The 22,060-nt window shown below is 36.7% G+C and overlaps 1 protein-coding gene and 1 long non-coding RNA gene across 2 annotated transcripts; one reads left to right on the top strand and one right to left on the bottom strand.

Moving 5' to 3' along the window:
* Positions 1–102: 102 nt before the first annotated feature.
* On the bottom strand, positions 103–14,033 carry DRAM1 (DNA damage regulated autophagy modulator 1). The gene is made up of 7 exons (XM_021536752.2): positions 13,808–14,033; positions 7,911–7,978; positions 6,594–6,736; positions 4,990–5,167; positions 3,880–3,938; positions 2,694–2,786; positions 103–1,394 (listed from the first exon to the last, which is right to left on the bottom strand). Exons 1-7 carry the CDS (start codon positions 13,936–13,938, stop codon positions 1,350–1,352), a joined length of 717 nt encoding a protein of 238 aa, XP_021392427.1. The 5' UTR covers positions 13,939–14,033; the 3' UTR covers positions 103–1,349.
* Positions 14,034–14,145: 112 nt separating this feature from the next.
* LOC144246264 (uncharacterized) lies at positions 14,146–16,969 on the top strand. Its single transcript, XR_013339938.1, has 3 exons — positions 14,146–14,520; positions 14,687–14,823; positions 16,943–16,969. It is a non-coding gene; the product is annotated as an uncharacterized LOC144246264 (long non-coding RNA).
* The last annotated feature ends 5,091 nt before the right edge of the window (positions 16,970–22,060 follow it).

Here is a 22,060-nt window from a genome sequence, read left to right as displayed (position 1 = left end):
AGATAACCTGAATACTATGGAAGGCAAATCTTCCAGTAAAGAACAAACACTTTTACTATTTTTATCTGGAAGAACTTATAAATAAAACATCAACCCTTTAAGTTGTGAAACAGCTGAATTTAATTCAGTTTAAAATACACGTTAAAAGAAATATCAACAGATGACTAAAGACATCACTCTCCAAACACACATTAGTTAGTGAATATTAGCAACTGAAAATCATCAATATTTCTGCATAAACTGTGATAAGAGTGTGGAAAATGTAATTTTCAGAGAATGCAGTTCACAACCAAGCAGGTAATGCACTGAATGGAGGTGGTGAATCAGTCCATGAAAAAAAACCTTTTGCCTGCAGATACTTGTAACATCTGACTTCTCAATTAGTTCCTTTCTGAGTCTTTCATTACAGAAGCAATTCTATAGCAGCAAATATCTTCATTACAGATGCTCTCCAGATTTGTTTTTTAATTCAGTTTTATGTATATAATACTCATACATTTATTTCTAAGTACCTGAAAACTACTGCCTCTTCTTATTTTCCATTCATTCTCATTTTTTGAGACCTTCTTCACTCCATTGTAGATTAAAACACAGGCTGGAAAATTGTGCTTTATATTAACAAAATTGCAATAAGATTTATCTTTATTACGTCATGCTTAAATGTAAATTTACTTTCTATTCCCACTTCTGTCTTTTGTTTCCTGTGGCCATCAGTGCATAAAAGGGAAAAAGGGGTGGATTTTTACAACATGTACTGAAGTGATGATTACAAAACATTTTTCAAGCAGTATAGTTTAAATTTCTCTTAGGATTTGCATTTGCATTACACTGCCCAGTGTCAGAAACATGTAGCATAGTGTTGCCATCTGCTAACTTCAAATTTCTTCAAAGATGCCCACTCTTGCTCTCACCATCTTCTCCAGCCCTTGCAACTTAACAGAGTAGGGATTCAGTCCTAGTGATTTCCATTGCCTTTACAGTTCCCTCTTTGCAAAATATACTTTCTCAAGTTTAAAACTAATGCTACCAATCACATTACAGCAAATTGAAAAGTACAGATATGTCCAAAATGTAAGAGCTGAGGAGATCAAGTCCTTGAGTGATTTTCCAGTGCTTTTAGATATTACAATATTTTTAATATACAAAATGATATGAAAATTACAAAATTTTGCAAAAAAGGCAGGAGGAACCTTGCTCTGGGTTTTTAAAATCTTTTAGTGGTTGCTGGTGCAGGGTTAATAGCATGGGTTCTCAATACAACCTTATCATTCCTTGTGCCTCTGCCACTTTTTCTATAAGTAAAAAGAAACCTAGAATATTCATAGATATAAAATATTGTTCTTTCACTATCAGGATTCTTCATGTATTTCTGTTGATATCCTTAAAGAAAATCTCTAAAAGAAAAATAAAGAAAAATCAGCTTAAGATAATTAACTTTTACAGTTCTGCAATATAAAGTAAAAGGAGATGAAACAAAAAAAAGAAAAAAGTGTTAAAGTGAAATAATACTGTTGGAAATTAGAAAAAAATCTTATTTTTCTTTGAGTGTGGCAGGACTTTTTTACTGAATTAATAGTTTGGTTTTCTCTGAGCAATGGTTATGACAAAAAGAGTAGGATCTAAAAAATCTTTCTGTCATTTTCAAACACTAACATTGGATTCATGCTATATTGTAGCCTGTAATTTAATATGTACACAATTCCATTTTGTTTAATTTCATTGCTTTCTCTTATTTTCATAATATTTATATTTAGTAAAAGTTTTTATATGCCTGAAACAGAATTATCAACTAAGGATTGTTGTAAATATTCTGAGAATTACTGCATTGTTCTGCAAATATCTATCTCCAAGGGAAGCATCTGACCTTTGATAAAAGAGCTGCCGTAGACATCAGAGAGTGATGGACTGGAAATAAATACCTCCCCCAAAAATGATGCATTAAATGATGCATACATTTTGGAATTGTTCTTCAATAATGCTGTCAGTTTTAGAAGGCAATTATATACCTTTAATATCATATGTTGTATAATTTTGGACAACTATATTTTTTCCAAAATAAGTGTTTTGGTTTTTTTTCTGCTGAACTTAGCTTTTTTATCTTGTTAGGTTTTTTCTTTATTTTTTTAATTAAGGAAAAGCCCTACAGCCATGGTCTAATCAGTACTAATTCAAAATTAAATGGACATGGAAATGTTTGCTACTGGTTAGCAAAATATAGGCTAACTCTGAATCCAGCTACCCAAACCAGAAGGCTTTTGTGTCAATACTTTTCCAAAAAGTATTTCATGTTCTTTGTAGTGAGAGAAAACATATAGCAAAATATGTAAAACATCGATGATTGAAATGCTTTGGATTATTATTTAAAATCTCTCAGGCACAAAGGAATTAAGTTTTAGTTGCATCATTTATTTTGTTATTACGTCACCTTTAGAGGGCCTCTTTCTTCAAATAGATTGGTAAATAATTAACTTATTAATTTTCAAGAACAGACACATTGAACTATTAAACTGAATTTTATGATTTATAATCAAGGGAGAGAATATTCATTATGTATACAGGAATCAGTTCTGTGATTAGCAAATTTGTTTCTGTATAGCTTTGATGCATCTATGTAGGTAAAGAACGATAATTTTCTATTGCATTGTTATACAATTCATAGCACTTAGTCGCTGCTAAAATATGTAGATACCAACCTGAAAATCTCTAATGAATGTTAAAAAGAAAAAGATGAAACCAAAGGCCACTGTCCATTCACAGATTGCACTCATAAAATGGTAAGTATAATCCTGATGGAATGAGACATAAAACAAATTTTCAGATTAAACAGCTAAACAAAATATGGGTGGAATGATAAAGACATTTCTTTCAGTAAATTCAACAGGAAAGATTTATGATTTATCCCTGTTGCATAAAAGACAATCCACATTTTGTTTTTACAGAATGGTGAGTAAATTTATGGAGGTGGAACATGTTACATTAAGTCATGTGCAGTACCATCAAAGGCAGTAGAAGAAAACTACAATTAGCACAGTATCAGAACAAAGGTTGAATATAATACAACCCTGAAAACATTCAGATGTAACATTAAAATTACTAGTGTGCCCATGCTCCAAGCTTTAACTCAGAGCCACTGAGCTCAGTAATTCTGAGCAAATCCTTACCATGTTTTGAAATGGAGGGCTACCCTTAATGACAGTTCCTGACAAGATTTCTGTTTTTAAAACTGTCATAGAAAACTTATTTGCTTAGTGTGCTCTTATTAAGCTCTTCAAGCAGGATCTGCACTCTGCATTATTTAACTTTTCTTTTTAATACCTCCTTTTAGCAAAATTTGCCCAAAAAGAAAACTTAGTTTTCGTAGTTATCATTCTGAAAACACTGAAATAAATTCAAATACCTAAAATTAGCTTTACTGTGTTTTAGTTCAGACTCTGCATATTTATGACAGTATCTGTTTAATAAAGAATGAGAAAAAAGCTGAGAAAACCAATGTTGTAAAAAACCTCAAAAACTACAAAATTAAATTGCTCCACTTTTTATTTCATGTGAAAAGTTCATTTTCAAGAAACTTGACTATAAAAGAAGTAGAACAACTAATTTCCATATTTTTAATAGTGTTTTTCTATGGGAACCTTTCAAATTCTTGGTCAAAATGAAAGTCTAACTCTTTCAAGATTGATAACACATGACAAGTTTTCTTACCCACACCACAGACATCATTCTAATGAAGAAGTGACTGGAAACCATCATTGCACAAATCTGTTCATGATAATGTGCTCTTTGAAGTCTCTGACATGGTTGTAGTGCTTTCAGATAAATATAGCAGCATTCCCCAAATAATATCACATAAGGTAATTTGGATTCCTAGTAAGATTTTACCTTTTCACCTGGAGTCCAATCAATTTTTGTCATGGAAATTTTTGATGCAAACACAATCACTGGGAAAAACAGTGTAAAGGAAACTATACAACATCAGTGAGTAAATGTGAAAATGTCTGCTTAAAAAAAAAAAAAAAACCCAAACCAAAAACAGATCATCTTCCCCTTCTTTAGCACAGGAGACCCTGAACAACCAGAATATCAAATCAAGGTATTAAGAATACAAATAAATGAAACACCTTATTGCAAGGCAAGTGGTAACAGCAATTAAAACATAAAAAAAAAATCTGCACAAAGTGAAGGTTCATTCAAAATGTAGGTTCATTCAAAGTATAGACAGTAAGGCAGACACTCCAAAACTTAGATGACAATTGTGATCTAGAACTGTGGAAGCACAGTCCTGCACTGCTGGAAGTAGAGCAATGTGTGTTTCCAGTGATGCACAAATAAGTGCCTTGATCTGTTTGTACAACTTCCCCTTGAGACTGAGGCCCCCTTCCAAAGCCCTTTCACAATGCTGGAACCAAAAGCAGGCTGTAGCTGACTCATGTGATGAGCTGCTGCAATCAGTTTTCAACACTGGCAGATCACCCAAGGCCAATTAAATCAGTGAGATGACTCTAAATATATTGTGCCAAGAGAAAAGCCAGGAAGTTGTGCAGTGTGACTTTAAGAGAGGTGACTGTTGAGGTGAAGAACCAAGCAGCATGATCAAAATCATCTGCTTAGGCTTGTATGCCACCCGTTTTTTTAACTTCCATGTGTTTGGCTCATTGCAGAAGCAGTGGCTCCCTTTTTCAGACTTTCCTCCCTACTTTCCTTCAAGTAGAGGTTGGAAAGTTCCTCTAGCTTCACTAGTGTATGCTTCTGTGAAGAATACTGGACATTGTTTTTAAATATACCACTGAAATAAGAGATAAAGCTTTTTAGAAGCTCCCACAACTCATCTTTATGCTATTAATGGTCTCTCAGCATTCTGTATTATACACATTAGAGAGTCCTAAGTAAAGAGTGTGACTTAGTTTTTATTTTTTATCAGCCATGGTTTAACTTAAAAGGAAAACCACAAACACATAAAGGGAAAACCAAGGGATACACTGTAAAGGATACTGGTAATGAAAGCAATGCATGATATGACAGATATGGCCATCCTTATGTGACACACAAAGTAAGCATTCCATTGTGGGCAGGACTTGTAGGAGATTATAGACTGAAGTGTGATGTATACAACACCTGAGCCAAAGGCCACCAAAGCTCCTATGTCATGGACACTGGGAACAGCCAGCTCCTGGAAAGGGAATCAGCAAAATGATTAGCTGCTATTACCTGAAGAAACTAGCAGGTAGTGCACATGAATGTAAATTTTCTGCATGACTTACTGATTAGAGGAACTAGACTGAATACTAAGTGATTTGATCTCCTCACTTGAAACATCACCTGACCTTAAGCAAATTTCACATCCTCTTCATGTCTCAGTTATTCTATTGGCAAATAGGGATCAGAATGTACTGTTCACTAGTTGTACATATACAGAGAAAAGATTGAAGGCTTGCAAGCCACCATTGCCAGCTTCTTGGGCAATTAAGGATGCTTGAAAATCTGCTATATCAGATGATTAGCTAGATTAGATCTTTATTATGCTCAGAACACTTTCTACTAACTGCACTTAACATGGAAAGCAGGGTCAAAGTAGAGGAAATAGAAATTAAGTGAGGAAGGAGTTTATGGACTGGCAATGAGACACAACAGAGATTAGATAAGAACCAGTGTTATAACTGTCAAGGAATCCCTTTGGAAACATTAGGATCAAAGTTTCTGCATCCCTGACTCTCAAAAATTATTTTGCATTCCTGATTTCTCTTTTCCCTGTTGAAGCAGAGTTTTTCTATTTCAGTCAGGCATCATCCAACATTTTTTTTGTGCCACATATAAATCTTGTCAATAAGATCAGGGATATTTTAAAGTAAAATATGTTTAGAATAGACTACAGTACCTGTGGTGTTTGCAATCCACACACACTGCCTAGATGCAACAGAGCAAGTTATCATCCTAAGACATAGGGGTTTTTTGTCTGAAAATACCATTTCCATTACATGGAAAACTGTACTGGCTGTTGAAGGCCCAAAAATCTTTATTTTCAATTTCTGTGTATGTCATCCTGTCATTATATGAGCACAATGGTATTTAACAAAATGTTCCAAGGTAGACCATCCTTTAAAATAAATAATGCAGCTATTTCCACAGATTTTAAGGCAATACCTCAAGCCACCTGAGAATTAAATTTAACTTGATTCTACAATAAAGCTTTCTGCTAGTGAGTGTGCCATCATTCAGCCAAAAATGCAGATGCTTTTCTTAGTCTGATTTATTCTGCCCTACCTGATTATAAATGGAATAGCAAAGTTTTTTACATTCAAGTTTTCACAGAAAAAAATTACAGGAAAAAAATCCATATAGTACAGACTTGTTATAAGACAAGCACACAGAAAACTCCTTAATGGCATAACTGCACAAGCAAAAATTCTCTTGTATAGTGAAGAAATATGTCTGTTGCTGAAAAGCTATTGAAAGAAAGCAAGATCAAGAAAATCATTCTTACTCTATTTTCCAAGTGTCCACATGGGGATAATATTAATCACTGTTATCTAGTTGACTAAATTTTTAATGGTAAAACAATATTATTTTCATTTTTGTTATGAAATTTATGGTCATACCTGAAAAGTTGCAACAATGCCCATTCCAGTGCAGCCCATCAATCCCACACATAATGTAAACATATTGCATGAAGACCTAACAAAGTGTGATGATTCATTTTGCTTCTCTATTAATAAATATCTGATGTACATTGTAATTGAAGCTGAAAAAATAAAAAAAGGTGTTTTGTTCAATGATCACATATTGATTACATTTTAACAGCTTTTTCTGTAACACATGACATGCAGAATAAAATTATAAACATAATACAATAAATAACACTACCATAACTCTGCTGGAGTTATGAAGAAGTTAATTCAGATGAACTTTCAGATAGAACTTCAACATTATCTTTGTCTTAAAATTGCATATTATTGCTATCTAGAACTAAATGCACATCAGTTCAAGAAAAGCACTAATTTAAATCCCATTCTCCTGGGTGTTTTGGGCACAGAGGTATTGTCATTCCACATTAGGAACAGATGTTACAGGGAGATAAGAACCATAAGCTGGAAGTGGGATGCCTAATTCTGCTCTGAGATGCAATCTTGTGCCAGAACTACATCTCTTTATGATAGTCTGAAGAATTAATTCCTTTTTGTAGAGTCACTGCATGCCTGGCCCTAATATGCAGTTTACTCCTGGCAAACACCTGTACTGAATTAGGAAATCATGACTCTTCAGGATATAATAAGCTGTAGACTGAATTCTGCAGCTCTATAACACAGAACACAGTTTCAGCCTATCTACAGTTGGAAAAAGAAATCAAGCAACTTTGCTCAGACACTATGAAGTTACATTAAACACTCCAAAATTGTGACTGAGGCTCTTATAAAAGGTAAAATATGTTTATTTTGCCTTAAGGCCATCGTACAGAGATACACAGCTCTTGACCCTCCATCCTCTAAAAGATAATGGAAAATGCCAAACTTTCTGATTCACATCAGTTATTTTGTAGAGAAGTAGGCATATTGTGGAAAAAACCAGGTGTTGCTTCAACACTGTTCTTCCCTTTACTGCAGCACCTTAGAACCTAAAGTTTCCCTACATCAGAGTTTTTGCATAGTAGTCATGCAATTTTGTTCCACTTTTATTGCCAGTGTGCTGACTACTTTGCACTGATGAGGTGCTCTGAAGAGATTCAAGTGCCTCCAAGCCTGTGCTAACTGCTCCCGAGGACCCAACTCTCCAGGTATTACTTACATCTACCTGATACTGCTATTTGACTGTGGAGAAGTTCTTCTGCAGAATACTGAATACATTTCTGTAATTAAAGCAGGTATCTTTCATTAATTTTCATTTCTTTATTCTGGTCAACACAAATACCTTTTACATACCTAGAAGTGCTGAAATATTAATCATAAAACCAAAGACACCGCTCTCCGGAGGTTTAGTTCCAGTGTCGCTAAAGCAGGAAGAGAGACAAATTAAAAGTTAATTGAGACCTGTGAAACATAAACGAGACAATTGAAATCCCAAGAGAAATATACCTTGTGTGAACTGCTGCTGTGTGTGTAAAGCAATTCATCTTCTGCTGTACTATTTGTACTAGAGAATCCTTCTTTTCAAAAAGAAAGCATATTTTGAGAGCATACTCTTTGAACTGTATTTCTTCTTTTTCTGTATGCAATATGCAAAGATTTGACAAACCTGTACTTTGCTCATGAATGATATGATTACATAAATGACATTTTAGAATTAACGTTTCTTTTATCTGCTGAATGAACACTGTGATAGAGTAAAATATATCTAATGGCACTCACTATCTTAAGATGCGAGAGAATTTGGTTTCATTTCCTTAAAAGGGTTTAACCCTATGAGAGAAATTTTTTTCCATGCCGAGGAATGTTCCTAGCAACTGTTTAATTTACTCATGTAGCTACAGCTTAAGAGTACTCTATCTCCAAGGTGTTGTAAGTCTCTTCTAATGAAACAATTCACCCTTACAGGGAATAATTAGAAGTTCACTGGAACAGAGAAAGGGAGCGTGAGTGTGAGAATATCTACAGAATTTATATACATATCAACATGCATGCCTATATATATGAAAGACATAATGTATGTTAAACATTTGTTTTGTAGAAAATGGAACACATTCACCACAAAGTCCTTTTCCCTCTTTTCCCTACAGAAGTGCAAACGTCCACCCCAGAGAATACCCTTTCCTCACAGAATGAACATACTCCCTGGAGTATGTGGGCTCAAGCCCCCTCAAGCAGAACTCTTCTATGGAAGGTGAGTGCTCTGTTTAAAGAACAGTACTATGATCTTGGCCACCTCTTTTTACTATTTTTTCTTCTCTGATATCTATTTTTTTCTTGTTTAACATACAACTAGTTGATATCTATTTGATCAGGTTCTGTTGGTCAAGCTAATAAAAAACATCTAGTTCTTCAATCTTTACATAATTTGAGTGTAAGCTAAGTTTTCAGTTACTGGGCAGTACCAAGAGACAGTATAGTGTGTTTGACCAGAGGCACCCAAAAACTCTACTCTCAGATATGTGAACATATAAGAGTTTTAGCTAATGCCAAAATTTAGTGGACACTGAGCAAGGATCCTGAGAACAAATCTTTCTTCTAGAGTGGGAGTGACAATCTTCTGGAGAGTAGGAAGGCTCTGCAGAGAGGGATCTGGACAGGCTGGATTAATGGGCCAAGACAAGTGGTAGGAGGTTCAGCAAGCCCAAGACCTGGGTCCTACCCTTTGGCCACAACAACCCCAGGAAGCACTGCAGGCTGGGGAGCAGCGGCTGGAGAGATGTCCAACAGAAAAGGACCTGGGGGTGCTAGTTGGTAGCAGCCAAAAATGAGCCAGTGTGTGTGTCCTGGTGGCCAAGAAGGCCAGCGGTCTGTATCAGCAACAGTGCGACCAGCAGGACCAGGGCAGTGACTGCTCCCCTGTTCTTGGCTCTGGTGAGGCCACACCTCAAGTGCTGTTGTGAGTTTGGGCCCCTCACTGCAATGAAGATATTGAGAGGCTGGAGCATGTCCAGAGAAGAGCACCAGAGGTGGGGAAGGGTCTGGAGAACAAGTCCGATGAGGAACAGCTGGGGGAGCTGGGGGTGTTTATCTTGGAGAAGAGAGGGTCAGGGGTGACCTTATTACTCTCTACAACCACCTGAAATGAGGCTGTAGCCACGTGGAGCTTTTAGGTAACAAGCAATACGACAAGAGGAAATGACCTCACGTTGTGCCAAGGGAGACTTAAATTGGATGTTAGGAAAAAATTTCCCCAAAGAAAGGGTGTTTAGACATTGGAATGGACTGCCCAGAGAGGTGGTGGAGTCACCATCCCTGGAAATGCCAAAGGAAAGCGTGGAATTAGTGCCATGGTCTGGTTGACATGGTAGTGTTCAATCACAGGTTGGACTCAGAAAGTTCAGAGTTATTTTCCAACATATGTAGATTCTGTGTATAATGGGACATGTAGGTACTAGCTAGGGATATTTTTTATGTCATTCAAGGAGATGAATACTCTTCATTCCAACCGTGATGCTGGATTATGTTTCAGTGCTAAGATTCTGAAGCTACCACTGAGTACAGCCAAAATTACTTCAGCATGAATGCTCTCCACATGCAAAAGAAAAAGCACTTTCTACTTTAGCAATCACTCTCAAGGATTTTGACAATTTTGTTAAGTTCAGGACAGAAGAGGATGACCATCTCAAATGACTTGATTATTTTAGAAATTAATGTTTGCTCTCCAACCCCTTCTATGTTATAAAAGGATTTGTTTAACAAAAGTTGCTTACATGACTTATCAACAACAGGAGTAAGCTGAGGAAAAAGGTAGAATCTTTTTCTATGAAAAGCTGATGGAAAAAAATAGAGAAAATTCATATATTTCTTTTTACTAGATTGGTTCCAAATTCTCCAACAACAAAAGTTTGGACCAAGCTTTTAGACAAGTTTCTACAACTTGTTAGGCACTGGGAATCCCTATTCACCTGAATTTTCTTGTTGTAATGCTTTCTGAAGACTTGTTTCAGCTTGTAGTCTATATTAATCTTGTTTTTCTTAGGCAGTGAAATTGATGAAAACAGTAAACTAAGTCTTTTTGAATATTTCTTTGATACACCTGAAAATCATCTTAATTCATGTTTCATTTAGCCCATTTTTTAGCCTTGAACCTCATCTTGTCTTTTTGTTTCTAGACAGTTTTCATTAACACGACAAAGGAGTCCATTTAGAATATGGGCCACTTGTGACAATCTTCAAGGACTTTTTCAAATCAGAAACCACTCTGTGGTAAGTACAGAACTGTAATCACTTCAAAGCTTTTGAAGGGCTTTAGGTGAGAAGAGAATGGAATTGGCATACACATTGAAAGCCATTTGAAGTTCTTGGAACACATTGTAGGAGCAAACCAAACAACCTGAAATTGCATTGAACTCCATTTTTTAACAGAGTATTTTCTCAGGCTAAGGGTTTATAGGTGATTTTTGCTGTTGACAATTTTTAAGCTCAACAATCTTAGATTATGTTGTAAAGAAAATTCATACCAGGAATATTATATCACAATCTATGTACAAAGTACTGCACTGGACTTTTAAGAACACAATCTTCTTAATGCTATATTTTGCATTAAAAAAGCTAAATGAAAACTTGCATTCATATTCATTTTTCTTTAAGTCTACTGCTTTGAAAAAAAGATTAGCAAAAAAAGTATTGGTGACAGTCGTCTCCTTTTTATGAAAAAGAAAAAAGGAAATGGCATATTTGAAACAAAAATGTGCTCACTTATTTGAATTGGTGCATAGGTGAGCTCAACCACCATGGAAAATATGAGGAACCCCGCATGAAAATGGCAGCATTTTTGTCACCATCTCGTGCAGAAAAATTTTAAAAACAAACAGTCTACTGAAGAGTGGAAAGACAAGAAGGTGAAGGAGACAAGGAATAAATATTTTAGGACCAAAAGACTCATCATCATTGAATTTTCTTCAGAGCCGTCATAAACTATTTATTTTCAAACTGAAGTCCCAAATGTTTAAAATAGGAAGATTCTAGTGCACCTACAGGGGTTCTGATTTCTCCAGAGGTACCAACTGGTAACAAATACTTTCAGGAAAATTTCCTTTATTCTTTCACTGAGAATTCAAACATGCAAACAGCCATCCCAGCGCATTCAAATTGGCTTGGATTTTGAGCAGTGTGAATAACAGGGCTAATTTTGCAACAACCACATCATCTTTTAGGACTCAGCTGCTAGAAAACACAAAATGATATTCATTTTATCTACCAAGAATTGAATTTATATGGTTTACTTGATGGAACATTAGCACAGTCCCAATGACAAATTTAGGTGTGGTCTCTTGCTGTGACAGCTGCTACATTGTAAGCAAATAAAATTAATGTTAGTTCAAGGCATACACAGAGTACTTGAGGAATGCATATTGGAATTGCAGAAACGTTGAACTACACTTTACAAGTATTCTTGTCCTCTGTGTAACTGGAATTTCCCCATACAATCTCTATTTAATTTTTATACTTCATTTTAGGATATTGCACAACTGAAATGTTGCAACATTCTTCCTCTTTTTAAACACTCTTAGTTTTACTAAATCACATTCTCAATCACATGATTCATATTCTTACGCTAAAGCAATGACCTGCAAATTAAGAATATGAATATGGTATGACTATTGTCCTGAGTACTCAGAAGTAAACCTTGTATAATTCCCAAGTGCATCTTCTAGGAAGTGCTTATGGTTAGATCATATGCCTTTAGAATTGTTATGAATGCTTCACCAATAGTCAAAGTATAGCCTTAGTCCAAATGTGGTGTTAAGAGGGTGCAACACAAACAAGACTTTTAAAAAGCTTTACTAGTAAATGCAGAGGGACTGAAATGTGAGTGGAAATCACTGGTGCACCCTCTTATATCTTTTTTTTGTTTAGGTTTTTTAGGGCATATGGACTTTTATTGTGATTCCATAGCTAAAGGATAAGAACAATGTTTTCTGGGAGTTATTCCATTAAGTTGATATAACTGTAGCAGCTGTGATACATTCACTAGAGCTGTACAGTTGTGACTTAAATGTTTGGTCCATCCCTTTTACAAGGTATGACACAATCGAGATACCTGGGGCTGTCAAAAATTTAATTGCAAATAAAACTACATAAAAATCCCGTTCTCTCATATATTTTATTCTATGACATGGCTTCAATGTAAGAAATATAATTTGTCAAATTTCTTGCTACAGGATCTCAAAATATTTCCGAACACAAACCATGTACAGTAACATCAAATTATTTATTTTTGTTATTTAATACTGGATAAATTACACTGATCACAAGCACTTTTGTGTAAGTAGAGCTTTGTGTGTAATCAAGGATGAGCAGTAGGGTATTTGTTCAAGTACAAGAATGGCTTTCCAAGAGCTTTCCAGATTTGTGCAGAGAGTCTTAAAAAGTTTTGCTAATATAAACATGAAACCAAACTTTCACTGGCTCAGTTTGAATGAAGTTCAGCTTTCTTGTGGGTTGTGGTGTCATTTGCTCTTGCCTATGATGACAAACCCTAATTTTCAATCAAATTTTCTTGTATGTGCCAATCAGGTTAGCAGTCTTCTGAAACTGTGCCTGTCCAAAAAGTCCTTGGTCTAGATGCATCTTGAAAGATATATTTTAAAACCTTGTTTAGATCTTCTGTACATTCTTGGATTTCTGGCTAATTTTCAATCTATTGAGAGATAAATACTAATATTTTCATAGTTTAGATTTAAATGTTAACGTAAGCCATGAATAAAGAATGATTTACACAGAATTGCACTTAAATGAAAAAGATTATAGAAAAGAGATGCCAGGCATCTCTTGGGAAGTCTTTAAAACCCATTGGTACTATAATGAATTAAAAATGAGTGTCTGTGGGGATACAAAAGCCACCACAGGGCTTCGAGTCCAGTCATCGTCCGGTGCACTTTGGCCCAGTTCTGGAGTTATACAAACAAAATTACACTTCCACCACGTAATCGTAAAGTTTTTCTAGGTTCAGGCCTGCGCTGACTGCAGCAGAAAACTTTCATGTCCTTTCCATCGCGTCTCCAGAGTCTGTGTCCTGTGGCTCTCAGAGGTGCTAGAGGTGTGATGGGTGCCGGGAGCGCCCAGCGTGTCCCCTGTCACCGGGGGCCCCGCCGCCACTGCCTCTCCTCCCCGGGGGACCCCACATTCCCTCCGGGAAGCCCCTCGGGACACCGCCCATGCTCACACACGCAGTTCCCGCACCTCACCTGATGTAGGGGACGAAGGGCTCCACGTGCCCCGCCAGCACGGCGATCACATAGGAGATGATGAAGGCGGCCGAGGACCAGCTGACGAGCAACGCGGGCACGAAAGCCACGCCGGGCATGCAGCACAGCATCGCCGCCCGGGGCACCGGCGGCTGGGCGGCAGCGCCCTGCGGAGACGGCCCGGGAGCAGCGACTGCCGGGGCGCATCCGGGCGCGCCTGCCCCGCCGCCCGCAGCCCCGGGGATGCCCCGCCGCCGCTGGCTTCCCTTCACTTTCGCTTCTCCGCCGCGCTCCCCGCCCCCGACGGCGGCGGAGAGCCAGGACAGCCGTGGGCCCCTTCGCCTTTCACCGCTGGCGGCACCTGGAGCGCTTCGGAGAGTTTCTGACCGCACAAAGCCTCCCCACAGCCCGTGTCCCTGTCGCTGCCGGCTCTCCGGGACGCACACGCCCCGTCGGGGCAGGGAGGCGGGCGGTGAGATGCTGCCGGGGGCTGCTCGCCGGGGTCTGCGGGTCGTACCGGTGGCTTGTGCCTTCACGGTTGTCTTAGAAAGGGCTAAAATTGATCCCAGTGTGATTGTGCAGGGGCTCTTTGCAGCTCGCCGGCCGGGGAGAGGCCGTGGGGTCCAAGAAACCGGGTCAGAAACTGCACAGGTCCAATTCCGGCGTCCTGCGCACACCTCATCCGCCTTGGACTTTCGTTTCAAACAAATAAGGTAGCCTTGACTTGCAAATTTTCCCTGAGATTCGCTTTTCCACATGCTTAGAGGGAAACCATAGTTTAATTCAAAATCATGCCGTGTTCGGCATTTTCGCTTTGGTTTAACCTGAAGCCGTGGACAAGCTGTCAAGGCTGTTTCTGCTTCCTTTCATTTTTTGTAGTTATCAGCCCTCCAAACCAACATCTAAAAGCAAGGCCACCACTCCGCTACAGTGACATGTGTATGCTTACTCTGCCTTTCCCTGAGAATGTATTGAGGGTCTTGCCTTCAGTGCACATTTCCCTGGATGCACACAAGGTGAGTACTTACCACGCCTTTGAAGGTATTAGCAATAGATAGAAATTATCCTAGGGACAGTATACCTTAATGCAAGTACAAAAAAGTAATTTAAAATATTATTCTACCACTAAGACTGGAGATAGTTGAGAACTTTCTTCTTGGCAGTAGCAGGTTGCTCTTGTTCTTAACATAAAATTGAGTGTAATAGTTCACACCATGCCACAAATCCATACTTCACATTTCCACAGCTAATCTGCCTTCTAGTAAATCTGAGTGACAGAAACTTCTGACTGGAAGAACAGGTTTATTTCTGTTTATGTTCTGTTTATGTTTCTGTTATGTTTCAGTTTATGTCTATTTCTGTTTATGCGCAAAAATAATGGAAGGGAACTAATATTTGAGCTATCTTAATATGCTGGTTTAAAATTTTCTGTTTAAATATGCCTCAATAGCAGGTATCTTGGGTTTTTTTCTTCTTGAAACAGCAAGTTAAAGAAATACAATATAGGAAATAAATCCATTCACTTTTGTAAATAAATGAAAAGCAGAAACATATTGACGGTAATTCTATTTATAGAAGTAGAATTCTAATTTTTAGTATATCAGTAATTTAGTATTTTGGTTTGGGCCCTTGCAAAAAGAGGGTGGGATTCACTTTATTTTACTGCATCAACATTTAAGTCACATTCTTGGAAAAATGTTCCATCCACAGTTCTGCAAGTTCCTTGTACTACCTTTAGTTTTGTAAGTAGTAAATAAATTACTTTAAAGTGTGACTTGAGTATTTACATTATTCACATGACTTTTTGAAATGCCTGAACACTATTTGGAGTGAAAGAAATGGACACGTTTGGCTCAAGCAGATGGCAATTGACTGTTTGGTGATCACTAGCAAAGACTCTCATTGCTATGTAAACATTTATTGCAGTTCACGTGACGTTTCATTTCTGTATAATTTTATTGTAGAATTTTATAGTGATTTTTAATAATTTATTATCAGAAGCACATTCTTTAAAGATCATTAGAAGCTTCCATGGAGTAACAAATAGAGGTTACTCACAAACTTGGGAGGAGTCATTTTATTTACTGGAATTGAGAACACTGGTGTGATATTTCAAAGAAAGTCTATGTATTTTAATTTATTTTGCTCCAGGGACAACACATTGCATTTTTTCATTATTTAAATGGGGTTTAGAAGAAGGACAACTAGAGACTTCTTACCAAGATCTGTAGTGACAGCACAAACAGAAATGTCTTTAAACAAAATAGGGTAGGTTTAGATTACACATTAGGAAAGAATTCTCTGTTCTGAGGGTGATGAGACACTGTGACAGGTTGGCCAAAGAAATTGTGGATGCCCTGTTAAAGGCCAGCCTGGATGGGGCTTTGAACAATCCTGTCTAATGGAAAGTGCAGTGGGGTTGAAACTAGGACGTCTTTACGGTCCTTTATGAACCCTTCTATGAATCTATGATTCTGTGATTTAACAAAATGATGACACTACTTCAAATTAGAATTATTAGAAAGATAAATATGTCAAGGTGTGCAAATAATAACACATCCATGTCAGTGATTTGAAAATATATGAAGGTAAGGAAATAATAATGGGAGAAATCTAAAATAGCCTATGCTGTTGGTACTTGCATGTTCTCTTTTCTCCCACTTTGCTCAAAATATGGTTTCCATGGATTTTAGATTTATTATATATGAATATTCTTTATAATATTTGTATTTTCCAAGCTCATTCATTATGGAATTACCTGTAACATGAAAGACCCAGTTAGAAGAATCTCCTTCCCCAAACATACTGGTTTTTAATATCTCTAAATGGTTTTACATTGAACCTGTACAGAATAGTTACAGTAGCATTTACTTCCCTGATTTGGTAAAGAACCTGCTGAAAGATGGAAGGATGGAAGAACAAGTGAGACAAGAAACTTTTACTGCTTAACTGCATATGTTAAGCAGTACATTTTGGAATGAGAGCAAGAGAGATGTAGTTCAGCTGCTTCTTGAGATCTGTTGCTTGTGTATACACAAGCACTAGGAAAAAAAAAAAAAAAACAGTCTTATTCTGTGAATGTAATGCCTAAATTCTTTTATTAACAACTGGTTAATAACTGGTTTATTAACACAGGTTGCACCAGAAATACATTTACAGAAGAAATCAAATACACGACCTGTAACTTCTTCAGATTACTACGTGAAGAGTTCAAACAGGTTTGTGGTATCCCTTCCCTTCCTCTTTGGTTGAGTGCCAGCATCTGTAACCTGCTTTCAGTAATAAAAGCATGTGTAAACTATTCTCACTTCTGACAGGAAGTTTGGAGTAACAAGAGTAATAACCCACAACATCTGTGAGGCCTTATGCTCTGAGGCATTTGATGATGTTAATATTTCTAAAAGTTAATATGATTTAGTTATAAAGCAGTTTTCAGGTGTTACTGTTTAAGAGATGGTTTATTTTGCTCTATTTGTTTTGGATCCCCTCGGTAGAGAGCTAGATTATATCTAAATGTATAACCAAAATTCAGGTAAAAGATGTCTCAGCTGTCAAAAAGATTGGACAAGTCAAAAACTGACAAGTCCCTTATGAATGAAGAGAAGTAACTGCTGGGTTGAAATTGTGTAATTTAATCTCTCAAAAAAATGCAATCCAAACAAAACAAAACAAAACAAAAATTCAGAAACAAAACCCAAAACAATCAATAAAGCAACAAAATAAAAACAAATAAAAACCAAATAAAACTAATAAACAACCAACCAATCAACCAAAAAATCCCAAAAAAACCAAAAAACCAACCAACCAACAAAACCCCACTAAAACCCAAAACCAACCAAACAACAGCAAAAAAAACCAACCAAACAAATAAAAAACCAAAACAAAACAAAAAACCACAAAACACACACACACACACATATACAAAATCAACCAAAAAAACCCCCAAAACAAAAATTTAATAGAAATTTCCTCTGGTGCAGGACAGATTAATATCTTGCAATAATGATGACATGTGAAAAGGTTTATTCCAGAATTTCTAGAGAAAATTAGCTCTCAAAAATATATATTTTTGCTATTGCACTCTGTAATTTCAGTTACTTCTTGAGTCATGTTTTTTTCAAATAAAATGTTTGATGGGAGAAATCTTTGTTTTCAGAATGCATGAGCTGTAGTCTGACAAGGGCTATAAAGAGCAAGAGAAAGACTGTTTAGCTACAGATGAACCATTCTCCAGTGGCTTTGTTGTCCTTCACTATAAATGAGGTAGTGAACATGCTGAAGCAGTTAGTAGGAGAATTTGGCTCTGGCATTTTAAGAATTTTGGCAGTACATTTTTGTAGAAGCACATTTTTAATGAAAAGTAAATCATTCAAAGTGAAATGGGATCTTTTTATGTGGCCTTGTCATCTGAAAGAAATACCTTTGCAATTTTCTTAGTGGTACACAGTAGCTGGCAGTAAGTTGCTAGCTGAAGATTAGGAGAAAGTAATTAAATTCATGACCTGAGTCAAATTAGAATGCAAAGGGATTAATGAAATCAGACTCTGAAGAGAGAGAATTTGAGCAATCCTAGGAACAGCTATCAAAAATAACTTTTTTCTCAACATCAGAAGTGGCTAATGATGTAGCTACATCCAACACAAAACCTCCTGGGAATGAGGAGTAACTCACCCCTGAAAAATCAGATTCTATTTCTATATGTTAATATTGATTTGCCAGCACAATTTAGGGGTGTTGGTTTGTCTACCTTTACTACATCATATTGTTAAATATAGGACACTCAGTTATTTCTTCCTGTATGTCATGCTTTGCACATTGCTGGCTGAATTACTGTTTGCTTCTTCCATGAGTTTCCTTTTTTTGTGTCTGGCCACAGCTGACACCAAGGTCTAACAGGGCCAGATGGAGCTGCTACGTGCGCTTCAGGGGAATATTGTGAAATCTGTTTATGCTGAAACTGCTTGATTCCAGCTGATATATACGTAACAAACCGACATACCTAGTAAAATGTAGTTTCATAAAACCTAAATATTGTGTCCAATTTTGTCTTTTCAGTTTTAACAAACTGTTCTTTCCATCCTTTCTTGGCCTTTTTCCATGTCCTTCATAGTTCTTCAATATCAAAGGTTCGTGCTGCATAGCAAATCTGTTATGACCACAAATAACATGAAAAAAAAGGCAGAAAGGTTGTTCTTGTTCAGTAAAAATGCAGTGAAAACAGTATCATGAGGCATAAACAAATGCTCAGCTTTGTAGCTGGCAATGAGCACTGCGATAAACCATGGAACATCACTGCTTCTTATTTGTTTGAGGAACTTCAGATTGAGGAATAGTTGGTGCAGCTTGGGAGTCCCAAAAGAAAGATCATGAACTATACCTGTGTCTTGTCCATACCAGCTCCTTCACACTCTTGAGCAGCAGTTCTTGGCTGGACTCGATGGTCTTAGAGGTATTTTCTAGCCTAAACAATTCTATGTCTTTGTGTTCTGAAATAAAATAGATATGAAGAATGGCTAATATAGCTTTCCAAAAAAAGTCTTGTAGCAATAATTCCCACTCTACTGTCTATGTAGTTTCTTGAGCATTTTTGAACATAAAAGTATATTTTCAAGTATCAAAGGAAATTGTTCATTCTAAAGAGCTTCTTTAACTATTCAATCCTTCTGTATGACACTGTGATCCATACCAAATGATGGAGAGCTAACTAACCCAAAACTGGATGCTCTTCTAATGTTCTGAGTCTCCATCTCACTACTGTGATGTAAAAAGTACATGTTCTTTGATACAGCCACAAAATCCTACTGACCACTGTAAATCATTAAAAGCACCTCCACTGTTTTCTGCTGTGTGCTGCTGAGTGGATTTAAAAGAGCACCAAGAGTACCCTGCCCATTTCAACCATCAGATCTATACAGTCTGTGGCATTGCAACCTGGCAGGATTAACAAAAGATACATAAATTCCATCACTATGATGTAACAATGCCACCAGTATACTAAAGACTCTGTGTTTCCAGTATTAAAGTAAAAAATAATACCTTTTTAACCTTTAGAATAATCAAATATTTCATAGAAGCAGACCACTATGAAAATTCTATACTACCCTATTCTGTTCTACTCTAGTTAAAATGATAGTTAAATATCAGGGATAATGAACTCCAACTGTATATTTTCAAAAATAATGATGAAATTTAGTATTTATAAAATAAGGTTACATTCATATATTTCCTAATATACGTAAAATACATTAAATCACAGCCTGGGGAGATTTTCCAGGATATTTCATCCACTTCATTAGGGACTTTGGAAACAGACATACAGATATGATTTGGTTTGAAAGCCATTGTCTATTTAAATTTTAGTTTACCATTGTTAAGAGCATATCTCTTTAAAAAGCCAGGGCTTGCTATAAAGAAAACCAAGGACAAAAAACCTAACACCCCAACAAAAACAACAAAAGCCCCAAACCAACCAAAACCAAGAGCAAATGCCAGATTCTGCAGAGTTTTAAAAGGTTTCTTCTGGCTTTCTGAAAGCATTTATCATTTTAGTTTGAAGTGTGCAGGAAATAACAGATCTTTCAGAGTAAAATGTTGGCGAATATTATGCTTAGAAAATCTGATTTTGCTGCCAGGTGCACATGCTGCCTCAGCTTCATCTAGATGCTCATTTTCAGAAATTTTTCAAATGGCATTTTTCCAGTCCTTTGCTCTCTAGGCACAGCTTTTTCATCTGTTTCTGAGATACTACTGTTTTCTCTTTAGTTATACTATATTTTTACCAGCCATGCTCTTCAGATTATTTTAAAAATTCTTTCCACTATCTGCACAAATAAAAAGGACTGGATAGGGTAGGAACTGACTGGTGTTTCAGAGATATTTTTTTTTCCAGTAGAGAAATAGGTACAGTAGAGAAGTGGATATGAAGGAAAAAAAAAGAAAAAAGATTCTATATTCTATGAAGAGAATTTTCAAGTAAAAAGTGATAAATGTTTCTTGCATATGTGTCCAGAGGGTTGGGAGCTGAACTTCTGAGGGTTTTCAAAACTACTGAGCACAATTTTAAAATCTCCACTCTTGCAGCAGTACTAAGTGAAAACTCTCACTAGCTGCATATAATTAGAATGCATTTGCTCATGAGTCTAAAATTACTTTAGACTGATTAAGAGATAATCAATTTCAAGACACAGCAGCAAGGTCTACCAGTGTCTCTCAGAAACTGATCACTTATATTCAATCTCTATTTTAGAGGTAATGTCAGTGGCATTGAGTCTCACCAAGGCCTAAGAGCTCTATAAATGGTGAATCAAAATGAGATTACACGTTGAAGGATAGAACACTGTCTTTTTTATGTTCTGAGTGAATAATGTGCTTTAATTATTGTATTTGATGGATAGTGGTACTACCAAATTCACAGTGCCATACCAAGCTATTCATTCCAGTATGCCTAAGGCTATTGCTTTAAATTTCAGAAGCATAGATATTATAGTTTTTGGGAGGGTGGATTGGAAGGGAGAGAAGTCTTAGAAGGCCCTATTATCTCCCAGTTCCTTTCCATAGAGAGTGCTTATTTAGCTCTTCAAAGCAGTGACAAACTCTCCACAGGCAAGTCCCACTACCCCTCTATTCTGAACTTTTACTTGCCTGACTTGAGACACCTCTGAATGCTCAGAAGTTCAGAGCACTTACAAATGGAAACAAAATTCCTCAGAGTGAACTTCTGGGCCTTCAGAGTACTGTGAGTTATCTCCTGTATTGTGAAAATTCACACTTCAAGTGGAACAGGCATCAAACTTGCTGAATTCTGTCTTTACCTTTGTGGCCAGTAATTTTTGCCTCATAGAAATGCTACAAGTTTAATTCATGTTTATTAAAGAGACCTTACAGAGACAAATACAAGAAACCTATGTTGATGTTAATTCTCTTTTCTTTAAAACAAGATTCATGAAATGTCCAGTGAATACTACTCTTGGCTAATAGAAAAGCTTGAGATGCTTGGTTGATTATTTCTGGTCTTTTGCCTTAACCAAAGATTTGGGTGTTGCTACCAGTATTTAGCTCTTACTGTTCTTTCCCAGCATATGAGAACATGAAACACCTGGAAAGAGCTACTACTGAACAAGTTTACCATGTCCAGTAAGAAATTCTGCCTTCCTCAAGATTTTGAGGATTACAGAATCTCCATTCCTGTTGAAAGAAAGTAAATATTCCTTTCCTTTTCAAAGTAGCTTCTTTGAAAGGTTTAATTATAGTAAG

The sequence above is a fragment of the Lonchura striata genome, chromosome 5 (assembly GCF_046129695.1).
Source record: "Lonchura striata isolate bLonStr1 chromosome 5, bLonStr1.mat, whole genome shotgun sequence".
In the NCBI taxonomy this organism is placed as follows: domain Eukaryota; kingdom Metazoa; phylum Chordata; class Aves; order Passeriformes; family Estrildidae; genus Lonchura; species Lonchura striata.
Note: the sequence above shows the minus strand (reverse complement) of the source record. Positions and strands in the feature narration are given on the sequence as shown.

Excerpts from the sequence above, each read along its gene's own strand:
- DRAM1 (XM_021536752.2), bottom strand. The coding sequence starts at position 13,938 with ATGCTGTGCTGCATGCCCGGCGTGGCTTTCGTGCCCGCGTTGCTCGTC. Across the intron at positions 3,939-4,989 it reads ATGCATTGCTTTCATTACCA|TGATTGTGTTTGCATCAAAA; the intron begins GTATCCTTTACA and ends TGTTTTTCCCAG. Across the intron at positions 2,787-3,879 it reads ATTGGACTCCAGGTGAAAAG|GATTATACTTACCATTTTAT; the intron begins GTAAAATCTTAC and ends TCATTCCATCAG.